Genomic DNA, 25516 nt, shown 5'->3' with positions numbered 1-25516 from the left:
GTATGTGAACCAGCTTTTTCTTTGTCAAGTTGGTAGTTACTAACTTATTACTGAGCATGGGGAAAACAGAGATTCAAAAGAGGGTGGTCAGAAAAATTGTGGACTCAAATTGTTTTAGTAAAATTAACTTTATTTACTTGTTTAATTCCCTTAACTTGCCTTGAAAATATTGTTTTATTTTATTCCAACCTAATATTCTATACTAAACGAGGCTTTAAGGTTGCGTTTGGTACGTGAGGTGAAACGAAACACAATGAGATAGAACTAATTCATTCCACTTTTGGTGCGACAAATAAAGTGGGACGTGCCTATCTCTGGAACCGATTTTAAACTCCAATGCAGATGGTAGAGCACAATATTCTCTGCAACTTGACTAAGCTTACGGACAGTTGCATAATGGTAGGGCACAATATTCTCTGCAACTTGACTAAGCTTACGTACTGTTGCATAAAATTAGAGTGTATGGACATCTGACAATAGAAATAGGTTAATGACATTTCTTTTCAAAATGTTGAAAAAATATTATAAGTGCGAACTCGTCTCATGTTTGGAAAAATACCAAAAACATTTTAATGTGTGTTAGAACAAGTTTGACCTTCCTCCACCACCTTCGTCGCTTGCATCGCCGGAATGATGCAGGTGACTGCCATGATGGTGGCTGATGAGAGAGAGAGGAACAATTAAGATTGTGGACGGTGGATGTAGGTGTTTAGTTTTTTAAATCTTAAATGGGTGTATATCCATAAGATTGTCGGGGTAAAACAAGAAGTGCATATAAATTTAAAAAGTAGGTGTATTTATAAAATTGTAGGAAGTTAATAAAATAATAATTTTTGGGAATTAAGTGGCCATAATTTATACTTATGATTGCAACATCATAACCATTGAACGCTGGAAATAAATCTATTGAGGTGATAGCCGATCTAATCCTCCGGCTGAGATCAAGAATTAGATTAGTAAATATTATCCACCGCTTGAATAATAAATAAGTAGGGAAGGATAACATGAACACGTTAAATAAACTAATATGAGTAATAAATACACAAATATATAAAAATAGAAACAAAAATAATAATATAATGGGAAAGATTGTAGTGATGTAAAGGTAGGTAGTCACTGGGAAGTTGAACCCATAGGTATGTATGTACTTGACCATCTCGAGAAATTTTTCCAAGTGCCGGGAACACCATGACACATGGTGTTCCCTCACCCATTAGCATTTAGTTTTATTTATTTATTAAAATATAAAATTGAAGGATATCCAAGATGTTAAATCCTAATGGGTGAGGGAACACCACGTGTCATGGTGTTCCCGGCACTTGGAAAAATTTATCGACCATCTCCTACGTTATTCCCATTTTGTACTCTTGTCAATTATATTGTTTATTTATGTTATAACACGATGCGACTGTATTTTTGATGTGAATACTCTTACAACAAATTTATTATCTCAGGGGCACAACTGATTATATAGATGATTGTTTGTTAAATAGTTATCACATAGTGTCACTGATTGAAAGAAGAATTCCTTCTCTAATACAGATAACAATTTTCATGGCACGAATATGCCACCACTCAGCATTTTGTGTCAATTAATTGATAATGCTAGGAAGACTAAATTTATAGACAAAGTTTTGAAAACTAAAGAACATGGAAGTTGAAGATTGGTTAATTACTTAAACGTTGATAAACATGCTTATCATTATTGATGACACATCGTTTAGTTTGCAAACTTAATCTTTCTAGCATTATTCATAAAATAAAAACATGTAAATAAAAAGTATACACACATATTTATCTTGTTATTACAAAACATCAGCATGACAAAGCATTCGTAGAGTGTACACATAAATTTCCCTTCTTCACACGTCGACGTTCAATGCATAAAAAATCATAGCCAAAATTTGAAGCAACGAAATGAAAAACAAACAAAATTTTGTCTCAACTCGACCCAATTGCCATAAGAGAAAAAACAGAGGCAACTTGCTGATGTGGCGTCTTCTTAGTTGGTTAGGAGTAGTTGGGCCCACCATGACCTACGCAGCGGAGTTCTTTTGCTTTCTCAGTATCGTGCGCACCAGCTCATCTGCTAAGCTCCCTTTTCCCTCTCTCTATCCAACTCTCTCTTCATTTATTATTCTGGCTTTCTAATATTAAATATTTATTTCCAAGAAACTCTCCTCCCTATTTTTGAACCATACCAAACAGTAAAGGGATAAGCTCGTACAAGATTATAAATTCAAATTGTAATGTACCAAATTCAGAATCCCACAAAATATAATATTTCAGTTGAATCGTTACTTGTGACTTTGGGTAATTGCGAAGTGTAATTTTGTTTGTTGGGTCTCACATATAAGTGTAAATGTAATTATTCAATCGATCACATAATGATTTGTTTTAATATACGTACATAAGAGAGTATAAAATATTTAAGATAATTGTTTATAAAGTGAAATTATCAAACCAGATTAGTCGCTAAACCAAATACTTTACTAAACACGCTAATTTTGATTTGTTATACCACTTTCTAATTCTTAAACCGAACCAATCGAAATCATAATATTACATTGGTTAGGTGAGTGATTTGACAATAACCCTCTCTTAGTTTGGAATTTGTTTGATCATGGAGCCGTATATTCACAATCTAACAAGAATAGTTGACAAATTTCAACCAGAACATAACAATATGACCTCTTCAATAAAAACTCATCCGTGAACACTTAAGCAATCTTCTTCCTATGATAGAATCAACCAAGACACAAAACTCATAAACATTTTGTTATTTTTCGAACAAACGATATTATTTACACTAAAAAGGAAAAATATGAGCCTAGCCCATAATGATTAGCAATAATGTGATTCAAATTCGTTTTTAACAAAAATCTAACCTAAAACTTTTTACTTACAAATAAAGATTAATATCACTAAATCACGTCATGAACATTATCTTAAGCAGCTATTTTTGTCAATGTAGTGGCTTAGAAAATGTAAGAATATGAAGTGGGTCCCCGCCCACATTGATGAAACCCGGGACTTTGGGCAGAACTCAAACAAGCAACAAAATTCAACCCAGAAAACGTGGCTTACGTGCGAAACCCATTTCAGACCCCAAACACAAGAATATAGAAGTTGTTCTGTTTTTTCCACCCACGCCCGCCATTTCCTTCTTCTTGCTTCAATGGCTGCCTAGAACTGTTGCGCCATTTTCTTGAAAAAAAAAAACCAGAGAATTCGGAACCTAGTATTGTGAGGCGTGTCAGAGCATTAGTGGCGGTGGAGGTGGTGTTGGTGGTGGTGGCGGCGGCCATGTTGCTTGTCTCTGCTTTTCCATGTGCTTGGTTGGTTATTCTTTCACCTTTTTTCTTTCCCTTCCTTTATTGACCTTTCTTTCAGTCTTCTTGGTGCTTAAAGTTTGCGGTTGGGAGAATAAGCTCAAAGTTTGAAGAGCAAAACGGTGTTCAATGTGTGGCAAATAAGCTGCTTTTTTTTTTATCAGTGCTTGTGGGTGTTTGCTAATCTGTGAGCATTTGATTTCTCATCAGGTAAGAGAAAACAATTGGTCCTCTAGTATTTTTTTTATTGTATATTTTATAGATGGGTTGAGCTGTTTTTCAGTGTGTCAGGACTCAGTGTTCCATGTTTTATGGCCACTTTGTGGCTTTTTTATTTTAATAATAGGCAACTTTGAGGCTTTAATTGTGAGTTTTATAAATATTATTTTGAATTTCCTTTCTGGGTTTTGTTTGTATGGAGGTAAGATGTGTAAAGATTGAATCTTTAGTCCTTCTGTCATCTTCCTCCTCAGTTGTTAGAGAAATTGTACTGTTCTGGGCAGAGAAAAAGAGAAATTGTAAGATGAACAGCTACAAATTAGGAGTTAAGTATTTTTGTTTTTATTGAATTAGAAGGTAAACTGTTATGTTGGTGAATCTTTAGAGCTTTTGAAGGTATTTTGAATTTGGTGTTGATTGGATAACAAATAATAAATAAATAAATAAAAATCTCCAAACTTATTTTTTAAGATTGTGCTGGAGCCTTATGCTTCAAACTTCAGATTGTGCAAACAGTCTCAGAAGCATGGTATTTGGCAACTTTCTTCAATTTCTGGATTTATTTCCAAAGTTTCTGAGTTGATAGATAGTTTCATTGATATTTGGATATATTCGCTTAAGAAAAACTACCAAATTCCCAATTGATATCTACTTACTTCTGCAAATTGATAGCTTACACTTACCGCTTGGAGTATGTGTTTATGTTCAGGTTACTTCTAAGATAAGACTTGGACGGAGGGAAGTTATATAAGGCGGTCTACCACCCAATCTATGTAATTCAGTTCGAGGCAGAACATAGATAAAAAAATTATCTGTCATTGATGTGTGCTATTTGGTTGGGGTCAGCAGATGGATGATAAGTTTGTTGATGCTCAGAAAGACCACCAGGGGCAAGATGATTCGTTGCGTAGATTGAGTGAGGAGCGGAAATTATCAGGAGAAGGTACTTTAAGTTCTTCTGGCTCAAAATTGAAAAGGTTGGTCACATGGTCAAATCCACAGCATGCACTAATTTCAAATGTTAAGCGTTTGCAAATTAGTAAATGTTGCATAAAAGGTTCCTTGTCTCAAAGTGGTATTGGCTTGGACAGTAGTATTCCAAAGCACATACTGAGCTTAGATGAAAAATTTCGTCAAAAATGCATGGAATTGATTCATATTAGTGCATCCAAAGTAGCTCGTTGTAATACAGCTGTGAAATTGAGCTCTTCAAAGATCAGTGCTTTGCCCGAGCGCTTGAATGTGGCTGAAAGTAGAAGTGGAGATACGTGTAGTTCTGCTAGATTCGTGATTGAATGTCCATTGGCAGCTGGAGGTGGGAGTGTAGTAATAAGCCCTGCCGGACAGTGGATTGTGGGTAGAGTTATGGGGAGCAAGAGTATGACGAATACATTAAGGAGCCCTTTGTTTCACCAATTTTGGCCCTTGGGTAGCAATACAGACTTGAGAAGAATAGACTGCAATAATGACAGAGGCTCGATATGCTATGATTTCACAGACTCACCTGGCGGATTTAGTTTCTCTTCTTCACCGATGCTAGAAAAGGAAACACCAATTCAGGGAAGCCATAAAAGTGAATCTAATGCTGGCCACAAAAGACTTATTTCTATCTGCAGCACAAACTCAGCATTGTCTGATCAATCTTCTGCTTCCACCCTTGCCACTGTTTCTCGGGGAATGCTTCAATGCACGTGGAAGGGAGGGAATCCTCATTTTGTTTTCTCCACAGATGAACAAAGGGAGGTCTATGTAGCCAACATGTGGAAGGTCGAGTCTGAAGAGGATAAGACTCTGGACTGTATATATTTGTTTCATTCAGGAAAGGGTGGGCAAAAAGGCCATGAGATTCGTGATAGTGAGTCACACCTTGTCGGTAAGATGAAGGTCAATAATTTGGTCTCCCTCTGCCCAAGCAATTCAAAGATCATGGAGACTGAATTTAATTTGTTTGGTGGTGGTATTGAGATGCACACTTCTAGCCATAACCTCAGGAAGAGCAAGGGGTTATCAAAAAAAGTGGTCGAAGCGTTCAGGACAACTCACTCATCCAAACAAAGAACCATCTCCAAATTGAGTGGACCATGTTTCATAGTTGAAAATCCTTCTCGGGAGCCATGCCTTGATACAGGCAACAATCAAGATGCTCTACGTGTGCCCAATTTGGTAGAAGATCATCTCCCTCCAAATTTCGAATTGGCTTCCATTGTTGTGAAAGACCATCTCCCTGATGATCGAAAGGAGGAAGCTGGAGGTTGGGGATTGAAATTTCTAAAGAAAGTTGGGAATAAGAAAATCAGTAACTCAGTGGTGGCTTCAGTACCTGTCGAATGTTGTCGAAATAATGGTGACTGCTCTACCAGTACGGATGTTCTAATCCCAGCAGGAATTCACGGTGGGCCAAGGACCAGAAATGGTGGTCCTTCAAGTCTTACTGAAAGATGGAGATCTGGTGGACAATGTGACTGTGGAGGTTGGGATCTAGGGTGCCCACTCACGGTACTCAAAACCAAATCAAGCAGAGAAGACATTTTGCCTCAATCCGACACTCAGGGGGAGTGCAAGTCATTTGAATTAAATAGAACGGTACGCCAATCTCCTACCTCCTCACCTCCCCCTCTTCCCCCCTTTTTGTTTATTACAACGTGACATAGATCATTTATTGAGCACGTATTAAAATTGACTTCATCCACACATGTTCATAATTTTTGTGAAGCCGGTGTTTGATATGATAAGTTACTTTTCCGGTTCTAGTTGTCGAAAACTTCTCATGAGTCATGATAGACCTAATAATTTGAAAAGGTTATGTAATTCCTGAAAGAGATATTGTTTTGGACGTAAAATAGATCCTGCGGTATTGTATTCTGAGTTGAAAGAGAAGAATGAAATGCTTTTACGACTTACATGACGGGAACTGAAACTTGGTATTTAACTTTTGAGCAACTGAGTAATAATCTGAATTTGCACTAAGATGCTTGTCTTTCATTTCAATTCTTCAGGGTTCAGAGCATGGTCCTCCTGCATGGAGGATGTTGAATGTCCACGATGATTTGTATTTTGTTCATTTTCAACCATCTCTGTCAGTTCTGCAGTCTTTTGCAATTGCAGTAGCGATTATCCATACACAGAGTCCAGCCCTCCGCCCCAAATGTACAGGCATTTTAAGTACCAAAGTCCAGGGTTTGAAAATTATGTAGTTTTTGTAACTTTTACTTTATACAGCAGTTGGTAATTTACAGTACATATGTTTTTATACCTTGGAATTGAGATGATTTCTGTTGAGTTATATGGTTTTCGGTTACCATGATATAGTGATATCACAGTTTTCTGATACTAGGTTCCTAGGCTATAAACCCTTGTAACCTGCTCCTTTCTATTGAATGTACAAGATTGTGATATTAGATTAAGTGATGGCAAAACTTCAAGCCAATTGAACAAAATTTTCATTTTATGTATACCTCCCTTCTTAACATGCTTGCTGTGGTCGCCATTAGTTCGTTGAAGACCATCTTCTTACATACCATCTTCTTACATGGAATGCATCATTCCGGTGCTCACAAAGTAAGTTTCTCTCATCCTGCCTTCCTTCTGGTGCTTGTTTTCATCAGGACATGTTTTAGCTGAAGAGCTTACGTTTGACGTATTAGATTCTCTTGTAAAGCAGATTTTCACCCACTAGGAGTGCATCATAATCAAAAGTTAAAAGGTGAAAAACATGCCAATAGAAGCAGGTCAAGAGTTGTGGATTGCTGTGATATGTCTGGATTGTTGATCTACTACGAGTTTAATATCGTGGATGGTAGTTAATCTAGCATATGCGTTTAAAGTGTGGTTTTATGGTTGGAAATTTCGTTGAGACATTTTTCCTCTTTGAGGTATTGTAACACTTAATTACTGAGAAAATTCATGTTCGGCAGTACTAGTGAGAAGTCAATAACAGGCATGATCAATTGTCCTTGTTGCTTATGGCTTATGGCTTTCCTTTTCGATTTAATGAGAAAAGGAGACGAAAAAGAGTGATGATGGTGTCGCACAAGTGCATTGAAACCACTGTTGGAAAGGTATGCTTTTTTCTTTTTCATTGCACAATTTTAGACCATCTTTGTTAACATCTGAGGTTTTCACATAAAATTATTCGACCATCTTTGTCCAAAATGAACATCAAATTTCTTCTGGTGATGTGCAAGTACGGCTACATATGTTCATGATCACAGGGCTGCTGAAATTGTAGGAGTTGGGTGTATAGTTTTTGTGAATCGTGACACAAGTTGTGGAAGAGAAGATAGAAATCAAAGATAAGGAAGGAATGAGTGAAGTAGACACAGAATCATTTAGAATTGCTTTCAATGTAGAAAGCACCGTTCCTCATTTCGTTAGAATCACATTTAACATCTTTCTACCAAACACTGCCAAAATTAAACAAAATTATAAAAATGTTACATCAAATAAATCATAAAAAAGCAGAAAATTAGTGAACCCAAAATTATAAATTGTATAAAATTACATCATCCACTTCAGTCATGCGTAAATACATCATCACACATAACAAATTTGCCTATATGACAGTGATACACAAAGTAATTGTTCAGATTCATGCGTAAATACCTGTATCAGGTTCTGATGTTTGCTTGTTGAATTTGCCCCTGGAGTCCTGACTAATGTGATCTTCTTCAGTGGCGCATGAGCTCTTTTCTCCAAAGTTGCTTCCTTAAGCATCCCTCTTTCCTTAAAAAATAACCCAAAACATACCGTATAAAGCATCAACGCTATTACTGCTCATTAAAGAAATTAGTCACAACAGATATCACATACATAAGTTCTAAACCTAAAAGGCTTCGGATTTGTAGGCTTTGGTTTCCTATACTTCTCCCATTAAGCATTGCTGGCAACTTATGTGGAGTTTTCTTTCTGAATCTTATCTGCTTGATTGACTTGCATCATTGTTCAAACGTTAAAAGGCATAAAAAAACTATAAGGGAGAAATGAACAAACACTAACACTCTGAAGATTCGTCATTCTCATATATTTGTAGCCTTCTTCAAGGCTTGGAATCATACAACTATTTTTTTCCCTAATACTTGTTATTTATACTTGTACTGGATTTGCATCACTTCTTTTACATTAATAAAATTAGAGGATTGCACGTACTTCTTTTCGGACTCCAAAGACAACAAATTTTTTTTCTTTCAGTTATTCTAGTTCCTTGTGGTTGAATGGGACTCTAAGCTTCAGAGTTTCGAAAAAGGAGAGTTTCGAAAAACCTCAGAGCCAGCACCAATGAGCTTAAACATAACAGATAAGAGCTAATGAGATGGAGCTAAGCTACTTCACCTCTTCCATAATTCCACGTCGCCACCCAAGCCTAGACGTCCAGACATTGCCTAGATAGGTGTCCCATCTTGACCTGCAAGATTTACACAGAATTGCAAAATTCAGATCTTTAAATAACTGAAAATTCAGTTTTAGGGAATAAGATGGGAAAAACAGAAATCTCCACGGATAATGCCCACTTTATTCTCTGCTGTTTGGTGAAATCTACAGAACATAGAAAAATATATAAAAATAAATAAATTTAAAAAAAAAAAAAAACCCCGAGAGGATTTATAGAGCTACCCCCTGAATTTAAGTGACTGCCCAGATCTCATTCAACTCTCAGAAGGAATCAAAAATGGTGAGAAGTTATTGAGCAAGGGAATGAGAGAAATGTGAAGAGAACATTATAGCTTCTATTAATTATCGTCATGCAAAAGAAAGCTTATGAGTCATCTCAATTCCTCGGCTGGTCTCTCACATACCATAGTGCAGGGTCCCATCTAAAAGAAACCCTGTTTCCTTTTATATGCCATATATTACAGGGATAATACTATGATAAAAAAATACATGTTTGATTAGTGAATTATCGATTGCTTAGTATTTCCGTAATTTTTAAATTTCAGTGAAACATAGTGCCTAATAATTGTGGCATAAATTAATTTTAAATTTTCCATCTCGTAAATTGTAATTAAATAAAACGAATACATAGTAATCATATCTCAATCACAGAATGAAGGATTTTCAAATGTCATAATATTTAACAACTACCATGCATAGTTCCTATATATATATATATAAAGTAACCTGTAAGTACAACAGCTATGAGTATAAACTAATGAACATTTCCTTTAAAGACATAGTGCAGTATAAATTCTGTCACATAACATCACTTCGGAATGGGATTTAGTTTAGAGGCACACCTTCCCATATCAAATCTATTCATACTGATCACATGATGTTAAGAAAGTTTGACATTAAGAGTATATAATTCAGTCAATTATATATGATATGTCAGTTCTATTCATGAAATACATGATACAGAAACCCACTTTGGTTAGATCAATGATTCCAACCACCATTAAATCTTCATAGTTTCCCAGTGTCAACCAAATTTGCAATCACTTGAAAGTTAATTTTTTTTGTGTGTAGAGTATGATGGCTTATTTTTTTTGTGTGTAGAGTATGATGGCTTACCCAACTTCAATGTCTTGAATACCTAAGTCTGCACAGAAATGATCTCGAAGTCAGAGTTGAAACTCAGTTTAGTGTTCAGCCCAGTAGCTCATGCAGCAAACTTGCATGACTGATAATCTGAAGAAAAAAAATTTATTATTATTAGTAGTGACATGCCGATATAAGGGTAAAACAAAAGATGGAAGATGAAATTTTGGATGGCAAAACAATAGCAAATACGATGAACATACAAAAAAAAGCAAGTGAGAGGTAGTTTGAAAGCAGCAACTCATTCCTTTCTGATGGATATGTGATATGTTCTCAATTCCAAATATGATCATAATATCAACGAGTTTCAAAACAAGTGCATCATTCAGTGGTTTCAAAGCACTAGTTGACATCTCACGAAGAGCTTGCACAACATAGTTCCTTGAGCTATCATCCAGTGGTACAACAGTGCCATCAAGCAACTGAACCTTAGTGCTTTTCTAAAGCAAATTCTCTACAGCACCCTTCACTAGCAATGACTTCTTTCCTGAAACAGAGTTGACCATTACAACTTTCCACTACCTCGCACCAAGATCATTCGGTTCGCGAGCACGTGGGTGTGAGGTTTGAGCGGTCTCTTAGTAAGAGTTGGATGAAGGTCTCAGTACCAAAGGTCAGCGGATTGTATCACCATCTTACTATAATTCATAGGCATCACATCGGTTATTTTCCAACGATATGTGCTCGTCTCAACGCATCTTCCACTACTTCACTTCTGAACCTTATTGTTGTGAGTATATGGATGTCGAAACGCTTCTAGCAGATCTGTTTGGTACACTCTCGAATGGCACCACAGCGATGTCGAGGCAAGAATCGGAAGATCTTTACACTTCTCTTGAATGGTGTGTGCTCTCATGGGGTGTTTAGGTTGATCACTTGCAAGTCCTTCTTCTTTCCACTAACTTTGGCCGTGTTTAACTAGAAATCTGCAACTAAGCAAAAATGGAGAGGTGGATTGAGCATTGCAACAATTCCCAAGAGATACTGCTTGTTGGGAAAGGTGATTTCTTGTTTTCTGCTTGCTTGGCTTGAGCTTTTGAGTTTACTATTAACATGGTAGCCACTTCTCTTGAATCCCAAGATACTGTTTTCAAATGGGTTCTTTACTGGTGAAACTTTAGAGTAGTTGGTCACATTTAAAAGAATTGAGGAGGATGGGATGCTTGGTGCTGAATAGAGTTTTTATGACGGCAGTTTCTATTTTGTCCGGTTTAAGTATGGCACTTTTTGCGACGTGGTACGAGAGTTTCTACATGCAACACTGGTTGTTAGAGGAGTTATGCGAGCTTGTTTTCAGAGGATCAAATTTATGTGGGAATTGGTGCACCATCAGAAAATTTATGCTTGCTCATCGAGACAACAAATGTGTGATCGATATCGCGGGCGGCCTACTGTGGTATTGATAAGTTATTCATTGGGTTCGTTAAGCAAGTGGGCAGGAAGATTCGTCTTCAGCAGTTGTTACGGAATACCACTCTCATTTTCCAATTTTGAATTTTCAGTATAGGTATTTTAACTTCCATCCTTTAGTTATTTGTTTTTGGTGTTACAAATGTTTTGGGGAAAGTATCTTCTTTTTCAGTTTTAAGTTATGCACAAGTTATATTTTGATGCTATAGTATTTTGCGTACTTATTTTTTACCTTACGTCCATATATGTTTTCGACTTTATATCTTATTAAAGTATGTTTCTACTTCTACACTGATGGGGAAAAAAAGTAAGAGCTTGGAGGCATGATAGAGGATTTTGCAACTTGCTCGCGACGGTGTGGCATATTCTTTTTGATGCACCCACTCTGACTTGATTTCTCTTTATACATATATTCTTCTTCCTATTTTCGAGTACTTCAGTGTAGTAAGTGATTTTAAATTTCGAGACAAAATTCTTTTAAGGGGGATAGATTGTGTTTGTACCATACTTGACGAATTCCGAAACTACTAAGTACCGGTCAACAACATACCGTCAAGGACCCACAAGACTTTTCCTCCAACCAAGAGGCCAATCACAACACGACACATGTCGGTATCAGAAGCCAATCACAGTGCGACACGTGTCGATATCAGAGGCCAATCACAACACGACACGTCTCAATGTCAGAACAAAGCTAGAAACTCTCTTCTATAAAAGGAGATCATTCTCCCACAATAATGTGGGATCCTTAATGTCATTTGTACTAAACTATTCACTAGAACTCACTAAAAGAGAGCTTGAACCTATGTATTTGTGTAAACCCTTCACAACTAATGAGAACTCCTCTACTCCGTGGACGTAGCCAATCTGGGTGAACCACATACATCTTGTGTTGTTTGCTTCCCTGTCTCTATTCATTTACATACTTATCCACACTAATGACCAGAGCAACCTAGCGAAGGTCACAAACTTGACACTTTATGTTGTACCAAAGTCCTCGCCGATTTTGTGCATCAACAGATTGTAACAACCGGTCCCAGGATTTACGGAACAAAAGGGTATTTTTGTATTTTCACTAAGTTTGGGGATATTTTCCTTTTAAAAATTGTTTTTGGGTCTTAAATGGTGTGCCCAAGGGGGCCCACCCCTGATTTGTCCCCCAGTTCCTTTCCTTTTTTCTTTCTTTTTCTGATTTTTATAACTCTCTCTCTCATCTTTTCTCTTCCCGTAACCTCATCTTTCTCTCCCTCTTCTTCTTCTCTCTTTCTTTCTCCCGTGTGACTCCCGGACCTTTCTCTCCCTCTGTGATCTCTCCCTCTTTCTCAAATTTGTCACTCACATAAGCAACAACCCCAAACTAACACCACTGGACGTAGGAACCACGGGAAAACTCAAGCAAACCTTCATGGAACCCCAACAATGACGACGTCACTGTTCATCATCTTCTCCGATGTGTTTCTTGTTTTTCCAACATTGGTAAGCTTCTAGAAACCCTTGGGTTGTGTTTTAGGGTTAGATCGAAGGTTGTTTCAAGTGGTTTATATGTGTGAATCGTAGAAAATAGCTCGAAGTAAATTTTTCAAATTTTCCGGCAAGCACCACCACTTTCGAGACAATTTCCGGCCAAACCACATTGAGTTGGCCGGCATGCAAGGTATCAATCTCTTTGTCTCGCTGAGTACTACAACTTTCCTTTTTGAATCACCCAATTTCATTAAGTATCGAAGAAGTTATGGGCGTTTGAAGTTTGCCCATAAATCGGCCAAAACCTTGGCCTGAAAATGGGTCAACCCAAGGTCCAACCCAATTACCCAAGCCCAAGTCTAAAATCCAAATCCAGGCCTTTGGGTCGGATCACTAAACCCAAACCCTTTAAGACCTAACCCTGTTTCCTTTAATTTAATTTTTGTTTATTTTTATTTTCAAACCCAAAACTCCCAAGCCCAAAACTCAGGCCCAACCCGGATCCAAGCCCAGACCCGATTGACCCGCTCCAACCTGGACCCGTGAGCCGTTGACTTTGAACCAGTTTGATTGTTGAGTAGGTCAACGGTCAGCATTAACTTTAATTGTTGACTTTTTGGGTTTTCGTGAGGGACCCCTCTTAGGCTAATTTCGACGTCTTGAACCTGTTTCTGATGTCCGTTTTCCCAAATTTAATCGTTTGAGTAGAGTTTGACTAAATGTACCCTTTATGTGCTTAGGGGCAATTATTTGTGGCTTTTCCGTTTTCGCTAGTTGCGTGGCACTTCGGTGACGGAGTACTGTGAGTGGACCCCTTCTAAAAATGCATGTTTTGATAGTATAAATGCATACATGAAAAGCATGATTTGATGACTATGTTTTATGAAACGTTTTGTGAGATAACATGTTTACTGAGGCTAGTTTGAATTATTACTATTTTTCCTATAACCCGTGTTCTTATAGAATATCTGATGGATGACGATATGATATTTAGAACATGTTTAGAACACCTCTTTATAGTATAGATGATGGATGACTTTATACTATGATGTTGCTTTTCAATATATGTATGTTCAATGGTTTTGTACTTACCTAGTGGTCCTTATTCCGCTACGGGACGTAGGGATACATTCTGGTCCATCCCGGGCGACGGTTTGGTGTTGTCATAGGGCCTAGAGTGTGTTTCCTCTGGCTATTAACATAGGGACGGGGAGCCGACATGGGGCCTGGAGTGTATTTTCCTCTGACTGTCTGCTCAGAGACGGGGAGCCGGCATGGGGCCTGGGGGTTATCGGACATTGCACGGCATGTTAGGTTTTGAAAAACCTATGTTTATCATAATATATGTGTTTTCATAAAACCTGGGGGTTAGTGTCTTGATAACTGTTTTATTTTATATATATATATCAACTTGGTCCACTCATGTTTGTTTTGCGCCCCCTTCAGGACTTAGAATCGAGGTATACAATCCCGGCGTCAAGGCACTTCCGCATCTGCATCTTCAAGTCTTCTCGGTGTATGACCCATTCTTTTATTTATTTAATTTTATATTATTTTCCTTTAGCATTTTAAATTAGATGTGTGCTCTGAACACACTCCTTAAATTCATATTCATTATTCTTTTATATTTATAAGTTTTATCTATCCCTTATTTTCAGCATTTGCACTCAATACTTCGGAACTCTTTTCACTTCTTTTCAACTCTTTTTCACTTTTTTTTTTTTTTCTAGCCGTGCCTATGGCACATAAACTCACATCAATAATCCTTCCCCCACACTTATTTTCTGCAACACATTAATCAAAAGGAATTCATTTTTAGTCATGCTTACTATGCTTCAAGAACAAGGGTATGGATGGTCCTAATCTAGGCTAGGTGAGGATAATATGGGTTAACAAAGAACATGGGCTAACACGGCTCAATGGGGTTAAACTTAAACACAAAATGAATTAAGGGCACACGGCTATTTGGCTTTGATGGTGGTCACTACACAACTTCATCTTGAATATGTGTTATGCAAATCAATAACATGCTTTGAATGAAATGGGCATGAGTTCTAGCATTTGGAACTAAGTGATGAAACGTCTTCTAAGTAGTAACCAAGCAAAGAATAATGAGATCATGCAACGACTTTAGAAAACAATGCTTTTGTCACCCTTGGGTGTCGACCAGCACGTGTTTATCCTAGTATTCAGGGAATATCAGGATCGGGGCGTGTCAAGTTGCAATTCGGCATTCAAATTCACTCCACGTCTGGCAACAACCAAGCAAATCCCTTCCATTTGATGATTCCCAAAATAAATTCACAAAAACACCCATTCGCTTGCCGTCCTTGTACTGAAAATAGAGTACCAGCTTGACAGCTTTAGCCGATGTATCTCCCGGATCCCAAACAGGCCAAAAATCTAATTTTCTAGTGAAAAACAGAGAAAAATCAGCATGTAAATCAATAGCCAAAGCACCAAAATTTCTTTCGATGTGACCTTCGAGAGAGCATGCTAAATCCAAATAGGTACCCCTAATGCATTCACTTCCTCTCTTTAATGTATTTGTTGTTTTGTCACCCTCAAAGTCATTGGTCTTGCTGAATACCTCTCTAATTCGTGCTTCACCAACAGTTCCAATGTCGTGCGGTAACTCAATAGCCCTGCCAAATTTGACTCCCTCATTCACAACTTTAGGACTACCACACTTATCCAATACAATATTCCTTCCATTAGGACCAAAAGTAAGGCCAATAACACCCGCAAGCTTGTCAATTCCACCTTGTAGTGCATATTGCAAATGCTAATCAAAAGCAATTTCTCTTCATCTTCAATAGCATCACTAAGGTCCACCACCTTCTCAAACAAGGATATGGCCATGGCATTCTCTTCATCCACATGTCCGAACCGGTTCAAAGCTGTAATTCGTGACAAAGCTGAGATCACATCCCCAAAAGCTGGAAGAGATTTATTAATGTTTTAGGGTTTTGGGAGTTCCTTAACTCCTAAATCAGGGGAGACATTAATTTGCATGCATAATTGGATGAGGGGTGATGGTATTATCACCTTAAAGGATGATGCACCTTGGTTGGAGCACCTAGAGTTCTACAAAGGTATCGAAGCAGGTAAGATTCTTATTTCTTCTTAGTTCTTATTTTGTTATAATTTTTCTAAATTTTATTCTTTTGTATTTACAAGTTGTGTATATTTTTGTATTATGTAGAGGTGTTGACATCTAGCATCTCTTCTCTCTCTATTAATAATTCGGAACAACAAGCGTCATTTTCACATCCTCCTACCCGGCCTTCTCAAACATCCGCTTCCCAAGCTCCTACCCAACCTCATTGAGCTTCAAAAAGTGCTCAACCAAAGGCCCCTTCTCCCAAACCTCCAACCACTAGAGTGTCAAACGTGAAGGCCCTAAGGTGTAATTGCTTTTATTTTAAATGAATTGAACTTATTAAGGCATTAAGTCGAACTTTACTATTACATTTGGGTTGTATTATTGCCATAAGGCTTTGACATAAACTTTGATTTTTCATTTGGGTTTGTACTAATTCCATAAGGCTTTGACATAAACTTTGATTTTTCATTTGGGTTTGTACTAATTCCATAAGGCATTTGCTTGAACTTTGTTGTTGGATTGAATTTGTATATGGTTGATGTTGTTACAAAAATTTGAACTTGACACTAGCAAGAGTCATGAAATTGGATGTTTGAATTTTGATGTCCGTTGGATTGAGAAATAGGACACTCGTGCTGTGCATTGTGCATTTGGACCAATCATACAGGACCTTTTGTTTGTGCAAACAAGGACTCGTGCTGTGCTTTGTGCATTTGGACCAACCAAAACTGATTTGGTCCTATTTTTTTTAATTTGTAATAATTTGGGCCAAAACTGATTTGGGCCTTTGTTTTTTTACAAAAACAGGCCTTGTTCGGAACAAATTGTTCCTTAAAGGCCAAGAACCGAATTCGATCTGCATTTGGAACGGTACCAAATTTTTGTTACGAGTTTGGTTTTGGTACCACCTTGTACCGAACCGAACCGTTCCTATGCCTAAATTGGCCCAATATAATGAATGTACCAAAACCCAAGTAAAAGTTGAAAAATGAAACGTTGAGCTTCTGTGGATATCTTCGACAACGATGAAGAAAGAGGGCCTTCTGAAAAGCCCACTACCCAGCGAGGCCACAATGTTGAAGAGGCCCACGATCTATTTGGTATTTTAAGAAAAGAGGATGGAGCGAATTGTAACTTGACAAAGTTTTACCCGCAGAAAACCCTACGCCGCTCTCCCTCTATATATACACATTTGCTAAACCCTACCATTCCCTCAGTCTCCTTTCCGCGGCAGCCAAGATGTCGAAGCGAGGTCAGTTCTTGGCCGCCCCACCTTCGTTGATACTCGCTGTGCTTAATATTCTGCTTGATTCCTAGGATTTTCTTGTTGATGCATGCCAATCAACAATTTTTATATCTTTTTGTTTGTCATTGATCAATTTTAGCTTCTTAGTTGCTGATTCCTTTGATTTCTCTAGGAAAATGAAATGTTTATTGGTTCGATTGAACATTTTCCATGTTGATTTAACAAATCAGATTTTAGCCATGAAAATGTTATTAACTCCATCTGTGCATTTTGTCTAATAAGATTTAGATTGTGGGGTATGATTATTTGAAATCAAATTTTGAATTTTGGGTCTTTGATTTCCTTTCATATGGCAAAACATATGAATCTGAGGTTAAAAATTGTGGGTGTTTGATTTTATAGTATGATATGGTTCTGATGTTGGTTTTCTGGCCCAGGGCGTGGAGGGTCCGCTGGAAACAAGTTTAGGATGTCACTGGGTCTTCCAGTGGCAGCCACTGTGAACTGTGCCGATAACACCGGAGCTAAGAATCTTTACATCATATCCGTGAAGGGAATCAAGGGTCGTTTGAATAGGTTGCCATCTGCTTGCGTTGGTGACATGGTTATGGCCACTGTCAAGAAGGGAAAGCCTGACCTCAGGAAGAAGGTCCTACCTGCTGTCATCGTGAGGCAGCGCAAGCCATGGCGCCGAAAGGATGGTGTCTTCATGTACTTTGAAGGTCAATATTATTACCTTTGTTCATTAATGTGTCATAATGTTTCTGATTGTGTTATTATCCAATAGGTGTTGCAGTCTAATTGTCTTGTTGGTTTGTTCTCTTGTTTAGATGATATGATAAGTATCTTGGGATGTGTATTCTGTTTTCTGAGCGGATCATCTTGCATAACTGTTGATCTTGATATTGAGTTGACTAATTGTAATTTTGATGACTGTATGGAATGAGAAACAGAATGCTGGTTAAGCAGTGTCATGATGGGCACATAACTCCATCAGTGGAGTTATGTGTGCACAATGATTTGGTACATCCTAATACCAGCTACACTAATGAAACTTATCTGTCGAATAATTTTCGATTAGATTCTATTCTGTATGGAATCTTATCTTTCGCCATTCGATACATGTCTTTTATTTTGTTCAAATGCACCTTTAGGACTACCAGACATAAGTCAAGTGTCCTCTTTTTTAGTAGTTGATGCCGTTACACGTCTGGAAAATCAATAGTGCCCATCGTTACAGGTGTGCTTGCATTTATGCTCACATCTGCTCCATTTGGGGACTACATTTTTGTTTTGGAATTGATATGGATTAATGTTTGTAGAATTTGTCTGGTTATAGTGTAGTAAGACTGTCATACGTATTGTATTGTGTTGGGCATTGTTCGTTTATTTCCGATAGTGTTTAACACATAACTGTAAGATAACCACACAGAAGTCGAGCATTCCCTTTATTTGGCGGTTGATGCTGTTACATTTCTAGCCTTGTATTTAGTTCCAATGCATCTTTAGGATGACCAGACAGAAGTCAAGTGTCCTCTTTATCCAGTGGTTGATGCTGTTACACGTCTGGGAAATCAATAGTGCCCATCGTTACAGGCGTGCTTGCACTTATGCTCACATCTGCTCCATTTGGTCACTACATACTTGTTTTGGCATTGAAATTGATTAATGTTTGTAGAATTTGACCGGTTATAATGTAGTATAATTATTCTTACATATTGTGTGTGGAATTATTTGATTAGTTCCAAGTGTTTTAAACATAGCTGTAAGATAACCAGACAGAAGTCAAGTATCCTCTTTATTTAATAGTTGATGCTGTTACACGTCTGGAAAATTGACAGTGCCCATCGTTACAGGCGTACCTTGCTTTACATGCTCACATCTGTTACATCTGGTCCCTACATATTTGTTATTGCTAATACACATTTTATTGATTTCATTTGTTCTGAGATTTTTAATACATACTGTGTCACAAAACATCGTCTTTTATGCATTTCATTGTTAATCACTGTATTTTACTGAGACTGTTTGCTTTATCTGCAGATAATGCTGGTGTTATTGTGAATCCGAAGGGAGAAATGAAAGGTACATCCCAAATCATAACCATTTACTGTTTCCTCAGCTGTAAAGTTTGGTAACACTTTGATAGGTTAATTTAGTCACCCTTTCTTATCGGTTGCTCTGCGTGTTTGTTTAGGGTCTGCTATTACTGGTCCAATCGGGAAGGAGTGCGCTGATCTCTGGCCTAGGATTGCAAGTGCTGCTAATGCTATCGTCTAAATGTTACTCGCCGTGCTCTTGAATAGGACAGATGTATGATTGAGTTATGGTTGTTTTTGTTATTAGAAGGGAGGTCGTTCCTGAAATATGACTAAATTTTGTTTCATCTTGTTGATGTGTTGTGCAAACTTAAATGGATGTTGTTTTGTTCTAGATATAACTATTATGCTTATTTTTCAGAGTTTAGAAATTGCATTTTGTTAATCTCCTGAAATATTACCTTCCTATTGATCTATAAAAGGGTGCAAAATCGATTTGTCGTTTATGAGGTTGGAGGGATGCTCACTTGCACATCAAAACACAAAATAGAAAGATTGAAATTTAACTTATTTTCAAGAGAAAATTGTAGCAATGATCTTTTAATTTGAACTCAATTGGAGCAATGGTACTTGAACTAAAAATTCAAGATTGGTGATCTTTTTTGCAACTATTGTCCATTTCGTCAACTCCCAATTGGTTAAAATTCTAACCGCTAGCTTGTGAAAACAATGTGCAAGGAAGAATTTCCTATCGAGACGACGTGAATGATTAGTGCATTTTGGCTTTAATCTAGTGCAAATTGTTGTTAATATAACGAAGGTTTCTTTTTTTAATCTGAAGCAAAGATTTCTAACGAATCGTAATGTATGCGCTGACAGAATAATCAAAATAATTGTGTATAAAATTTCAAAACAAACAACGAAAGCATGGAATATATAATAAAAATTATATCAAACATAAAGCATTTGCCAGCCTGACCACCATGTGATTTGTACAACATGCCAAACAAACCACAAATACTTGTTCCAAAACCCATGTTACCATGTCACATTTTCTTGCTCCAATTTCCCCATACAATTCCTACTTAAACCCACTTTCCATCTCCCTCTCCTTGTACCTCAAGCCATTGAAAATGGATAGAAATCAAAGCTTCTTCTTTTGTTTTTTGATTCTTTCTGTTGCGATTGCAGCCGCCGAGTCGCGGTGGAACATATTGGATCACAGAACCAAGAATGGACGGGACATCAGCTTGAGAAACTACTGCGAGAGTTGGAGGATGAATGTCGAGCTCCACAACATCAGAGAGTTCGAAACCGTGCCTCAAGAGTGCATTGGATACGTTGGAAAATACATTACTTCAACTCAGTACAAGGTGGACTCTGAGAGGGCGGTCGAGGAGGCGCTTGTGTACCTAAGCACTAGCTGCAATCTGAAGAAAGATGGTAGAGATGCATGGATTTTCGACATTGATGATACGCTCCTTTCGACCGTGCCTTACTACAAGAAACGAAATTTCGGGTAGGACATTATATATGTTTGATTCGAAAGTATGAGATGGCATACGAAATTTGGAGTGTGGTAATTTTGTAAAGCAATTTGTTTGTAGGGGTGAGAAGTTGAACCTGACTTCTCTGGAGGAATGGATGAGCTGTGGAAAGGCACCTGCTTTAGAGAACTCACTCAAACTCTTCAATGAGATGAAAGGCAGAGGGTTTCAGATCATTTTGGTTTCTTCAAGGAGGGAGCTTCTAAGATCACCCACAATTGATAACCTTGTCAATGTTGGCTATTATGGTTGGACAAGCCTTATACTGAGGTTATCTCTCTCTCTCTCTCTCTCTCTCTCCCTCTATCTCTCTCTCACATTATGGACAGAGACTTCGTGCCACGTTATTAGTCTGCTCAAGACACAAACAAAAGTGACATCCTGCATTCGGGTCCATTTTGATGGACTCGGGGCCAGGAACCCAAATTCAGGGTCACCATTTTATGTGTCTATCGTCTTGGGCGGACAATTTAACGTGGCATGAGAATCCACATCTTTCTCACTCTCTTCATGTACATCGTGCATCTAATTTGTTTTAACTTGTATTTGGTTTCAGTGGTACTGACGATGAACTGGGAGGAGTGCAGAATTACAAGAGTAGAGTGAGAAAGCAATTGATTGCCGATGGTTACACCATTTGGGGCATTGCGGGAGACCAATACAGCAGCATCAATGGACTTCCTACCGCCAAAAGGACATTCAAACTCCCAAACCCAATGTACTACACTTTCTGAAGATTTACCACATTTTACTTTATATCCCTTCAATTTTATCGGAATTTCATGCAACTAAATAGGCTTTAAATGAAGAATTATAAATGAAAAGGTGAAATTATGATCATTTCATCATGTACGAAACAGTGAAGGACCATCCCTCAATTTATTACAGTTCCAACGTCTCAAACAAAAGCTAAATCGTTACACGCGTACATATACTGCATTTTGGTACATAGCTTCCATATTGTTCTACCCCATCTTCGCTCTACCGACGGTATTCATCCTAGCGCAATACTCGAACAAGCTTCCATCGAAGCAGCGTCTAACGGCTTCTTTTGACAGCATACCCTCTTCATCCCTAGCAAGCACATACAATAGCCCCCATTCCAACTTATTCGCGACCCTGCCCGAACCACACTCTGTAAGTTAGCCAAGTGAAGAACAAAAACTAATTTGTACCAAAGTGTAGTGTCTTAGGGACCCGAAAGGGCATACCATCCAAAGAAGTCATATCCAAGTCTGTTCCCCTCGGTCATTTGCCAAAGCTCCCCCAGCGTGAACCTGTCAGGCACGGTATGGGCATACTTGCTAAACATGTTCTCCAAGTTGGCTGGGCTAAACCTGCACAATGATTGAACATGAATTCTAGTGATTTCTTTACGAGCCATTATCGAAGATCGTTACTTTGTCGCATTTAATTTATAATTACATACCTTCCTTCTGTGTCATAAGTCCCGGAATCACTACCATGCTTTGCCTTGTGAATGTTGTATATGTGTATGGGAAAGAAAGGAGAAGGAATCCACCCCTGTGTAAATTAGAAATTCAAGAGATACAAAGCATCTTTGATTAGTCACGCTTTTCAGTCAGTAGCTTTTCTTCTCTACCACATTTACTCACTTTCGCCGCGCTTTGAGACACACTGATCATTGCATAATGCAGGTAAACGGATTGCAGTAACTAAGCACATGATATGGCAGTTAACAACATCATCTGGTGTGTGACGGTATCAGAGCAGCGAGTTTATACTTTAGGATATAGTAGTGAGATTAGCGGCACAAGTTAATTACTCATAGAATGCCTACTAGTAATTAAATAATTAACATCTCCTTTCTTATAAAGAAGTTTGGAAATCAATATGCAACTTACAGGCAGAGTGGGATAACTCAAAGCCCCATTGATAAGAACAGTCATAACAACGGAGGCGATGAGATTGAAACCGATGGCTCGCAATCCTGATTATTTAAGGGAAAGGAATAAAGAATACATTAGAACCAATTAAATCCACTACAAGGGTGCTTAATGTACAATTAAGGCAAGATTGAAGCCAGTAGACAAAATGTTGTAAACTAAATGACATGGAAGTCGATGATTAGATTATCACTTAAGTGTTAATAAATGCGCTCATTTGCTATTGGTGACACATCATTTAGTTTGCAAATTTTGTCTACAGATTTAGTATCTCTAGCATTACTCGTAAGGAAAGGTAAGTTGAAGGCAGCAGACACATAACATGAAGATTTACCAGCAAAAGTTTCCCAAGGATAGACAATGCCATTGTAGTCCTGGTCGAAGAAAGCGACATGCTGCTGAAGAACACTCATGTCACGGTGCTGATGGCCGACTGTTCCCGTTGGATGGTCTGTGTCTGGAGCAACCAATGCTCTGGGCATATCTGTAGTTGGGTATGTGTTAAAGATGATTAAATATGAATTAGTGTGCTGGGGTGCTGTATTAGCATTTTATTTCCTAACCTACCAGAACATGTCACAATTACCATCATTTTTGTCATGGAAAGTTTCGAATAATAAGAAATTAAAAATTTATCAAAGTAGAAAAAAATAAATAAATAAAACACACCTTTACTTCAGCATCCACACCTCTGTTAAATTTTATTCTTTGTTTTCGTTTCATTAATTTATTCAATTCAATTACTAAAAATAAAAAGAGGTGCATAAAAGCCAAAAAATAAATAAAAAAACGGTGTGCAATTATCATTTCCCAATCAACTAGTTCTCTCATCGAGATCATTGATTCCTGTTATGGAATCTCCGTGTGCATATTGATATTGGAAGAAGAATAAAGAGTAATAAGCTTATAAATATATACAAAAGTGAAAGAGAGAGATATATTTATATATATAGCAAGAAAGAAAGAAAATGAAATTGGTCTCACATACATGGTTTAGGAAGTTTGGTTTCCAAGTCACTCCTGACTCTCCTCTCAATAGTGACAGGTGCATATGGAGCTTGTGTGGCCAGTGCTTCATTGTCCGTCACAGCACTTGCAGCCATAATCGATACAGTTTTCTGCGATCTTCTCTGACCTTCTTGCTCTCTCTCTCTCTCTCTCTCTCTCTCTCTCTCTCTCTCTCTCTCTAGCATATGGAGGAGGTGCAGAAATATAGAAGACTAGCTAGGTGATGAATATTTTGGTTATAAAGAGCGGTGGTACGTAGAGAGAGAAAATTACTATATATGGGAAAGGCAAAGTCAGCAGCAAGTAATACGCTATGCGTGGCAAGAAATGCAAACACCACCTGATTTTGGAGGGTAAGTTGTGGCTCAATGTGAGAAGCGCATGCAAATCTTGTTTCATTCCCTTCTTACACTTGGACACCATGAACGTATCTCTTTCTCTTTTTGCGATTATCTTATGCTTAACTGCATCAGCCATGCCTGTCTTTCTCTCACAAATCATGTGTGAGAGAAGGTTTTCGGTTAACATTTCAAAGTTTGAATCTAACATATTTTTATACTAATAATGCTTGAGAGATAAAAAAATTCAAACTAAATTTGCAAACCAAATAACGTGATTGTTGATGATTAAATAATTACTTAAGCGTTAATTAACATGCTTATTTTATATTGATGACACATCATTTGATTTGTTAACTTGATTTAAAATTTTGGTCTCCCTCATTACCCATTCTTATACACCTTCACCATTAGTGACAAAGCCAGAAATTATAAAAGAAATGGGCAAAACGTTTAGGTTTTATTGTCATTTTAAATACGTTGGACAATTCAGAAAAAAAGTTAAAAAGTAGGCAGTGTAGTCAATGAAGAGATTGAAACAAGAGTGGCTCAAGTGAACAGAAGGTACACAAATTGAACACGAAATCACAATCATAAGTATCACTTCTAATGCAAGATTCACATTGCTCAGCATAAAATCTCGATGCACTTTGCTCTTAGTAGAACTAAACAGTATAAAACCTATATATCCACCATAAAGCACATTAGAAGACATTAAAAACACTTCAAAAAATAAAAAATAGAAACTATGATAACTAAAAGAAAATCTATTGTTATTAAATATTTTTAACCTCATGTCTTAAGAGTTTTAACATTTCAAAAGTAGTCTCAAAACACGCGTCCAATCTAAAGACGATAAATTTAGCCAAAGTTATACAATTGGGTATAATTATATTATTTGGTACAAAGCTTGATAAACGAATTGAAATGGCCTGGTCTTAAAAAGATAAAAAAAAACTATTACAACATCACTCAAAAATGAAAAAAACAGAAGTCAGAAGATTGGTTAAGAGAAAAAAAAAAAAGTAATATAAAAGTGAGGAAAGAAAAGATGGTGGGACCATTTTAAAGAGGAAAAAGGCACACCGGGATTAGTTAAAGATAAAAAGGAAAATTAACCAAAACACCCAAAAAACTTTCATTTTAATCATAAGGACAAAATTTTTTGATAATACTCAAACTGGGCATAAGAATGGTGACAAAGGAGGGCTTCAGAAGAAGAAACCATGCAAGAGGATTCACATGGGTTCACATGGCCTTTATCAAAGCAAAAGAAAGACAAGACAAGATCCCGTCAGAATCAGAAACAGTGTCTACAGATTCAGAAATCATGCACACCATTCAATTAGAATTTTGTATGTTAGTATCC

At 37.5% G+C, this 25516-nt stretch overlaps 4 protein-coding genes and 1 long non-coding RNA gene across 6 annotated transcripts; 3 read left to right on the top strand and 2 right to left on the bottom strand.

Annotated features, from left to right (window-relative positions):
- The first annotated feature begins 2980 nt into the window (after positions 1-2980).
- LOC137731135 (uncharacterized) lies at positions 2981-6988 on the top strand. 2 transcript variants are annotated; one of them, XM_088687799.1, is made up of 4 exons: positions 3053-3338; positions 3497-3542; positions 4224-6134; positions 6548-6988. In XM_088687799.1, exons 3-4 carry the CDS (start codon positions 4401-4403, stop codon positions 6743-6745), a joined length of 1932 nt encoding a protein of 643 aa, XP_088543925.1. In that variant the 5' UTR covers positions 3053-3338; positions 3497-3542; positions 4224-4400; the 3' UTR covers positions 6746-6988. The 2 variants fall into 2 exon arrangements, with proteins under 2 accessions (XP_088543924.1, XP_088543925.1); XM_088687798.1 differs by having other exon boundaries at positions 2981-3542.
- Positions 4257-8008, bottom strand: LOC148690043 (uncharacterized). Its single transcript, XR_015957821.1, has 2 exons — positions 6289-8008; positions 4257-6231 (listed from the first exon to the last, which is right to left on the bottom strand). It is a non-coding gene; the product is annotated as an uncharacterized LOC148690043 (long non-coding RNA).
- A 9166-nt stretch (positions 8009-17174) lies between these two features.
- Positions 17175-19792, top strand: LOC137730793 (large ribosomal subunit protein uL14x/uL14z/uL14y). The gene is made up of 4 exons (XM_068469752.2): positions 17175-17314; positions 17746-18030; positions 19352-19393; positions 19506-19792. The coding sequence occupies exons 1-4, from the start codon at positions 17302-17304 to the stop codon at positions 19586-19588; spliced, it is 423 nt and encodes a 140-aa protein (XP_068325853.1). The 5' UTR covers positions 17175-17301; the 3' UTR covers positions 19589-19792.
- Positions 19793-20433: 641 nt separating this feature from the next.
- Positions 20434-21734, top strand: LOC137732406 (acid phosphatase 1-like). Its single transcript, XM_068471714.2, has 3 exons — positions 20434-20866; positions 20955-21164; positions 21451-21734. The coding sequence occupies exons 1-3, from the start codon at positions 20481-20483 to the stop codon at positions 21626-21628; spliced, it is 774 nt and encodes a 257-aa protein (XP_068327815.2). The 5' UTR covers positions 20434-20480; the 3' UTR covers positions 21629-21734.
- Positions 21713-24010, bottom strand: LOC137732407 (peroxygenase). Its single transcript, XM_068471715.2, has 6 exons — positions 23790-24010; positions 23136-23285; positions 22760-22845; positions 22324-22418; positions 22106-22231; positions 21713-22013 (listed from the first exon to the last, which is right to left on the bottom strand). Exons 1-6 carry the CDS (start codon positions 23992-23994, stop codon positions 21860-21862), a joined length of 816 nt encoding a protein of 271 aa, XP_068327816.2. The 5' UTR covers positions 23995-24010; the 3' UTR covers positions 21713-21859.
- Positions 24011-25516: the final 1506 nt, after the last annotated feature.

Source organism: Pyrus communis, chromosome 16 (genome assembly GCF_041283825.1).
Source record: "Pyrus communis isolate YQ-2024b chromosome 16, ASM4128382v1, whole genome shotgun sequence".
Taxonomy (NCBI): Eukaryota; Viridiplantae; Streptophyta; class Magnoliopsida; order Rosales; family Rosaceae; genus Pyrus; species Pyrus communis.
The sequence above is the reverse complement of the archived record's forward strand: the minus strand, read 5'-3'. Positions and strand labels throughout refer to the sequence as shown.

Bases quoted from the DNA above. Each gene is read 5' to 3' on its own strand.
- LOC137731135 (XM_088687798.1), top strand. From the start codon at position 4,401: ATGGATGATAAGTTTGTTGATGCTCAGAAAGACCACCAGGGGCAAGAT. The intron at 6,135-6,547 runs GTACGCCAATCT...TCAATTCTTCAG, and splicing joins CATTTGAATTAAATAGAACG to GGTTCAGAGCATGGTCCTCC.
- LOC137732406 (XM_068471714.2), top strand. From the start codon at position 20,481: ATGGATAGAAATCAAAGCTTCTTCTTTTGTTTTTTGATTCTTTCTGTT. The intron at 20,867-20,954 runs GTAGGACATTAT...ATTTGTTTGTAG, and splicing joins TACAAGAAACGAAATTTCGG to GGGTGAGAAGTTGAACCTGA. The intron at 21,165-21,450 runs GTTATCTCTCTC...ATTTGGTTTCAG, and splicing joins TGGACAAGCCTTATACTGAG to TGGTACTGACGATGAACTGG.
- LOC137730793 (XM_068469752.2), top strand. The intron at 18,031-19,351 runs GTCAATATTATT...CTTTATCTGCAG, and splicing joins TGTCTTCATGTACTTTGAAG to ATAATGCTGGTGTTATTGTG. The intron at 19,394-19,505 runs GTACATCCCAAA...GTGTTTGTTTAG, and splicing joins TCCGAAGGGAGAAATGAAAG to GGTCTGCTATTACTGGTCCA.
- LOC137732407 (XM_068471715.2), bottom strand. From the start codon at position 23,994: ATGCTAGAGAGAGAGAGAGAGAGAGAGAGAGAGAGAGAGAGAGAGAGA. The intron at 23,286-23,789 runs GTATGTGAGACC...ACCCAACTACAG, and splicing joins AACCAAACTTCCTAAACCAT to ATATGCCCAGAGCATTGGTT. The intron at 22,846-23,135 runs GTAAATCTTCAT...TTAAATAATCAG, and splicing joins TCCTTGGGAAACTTTTGCTG to GATTGCGAGCCATCGGTTTC.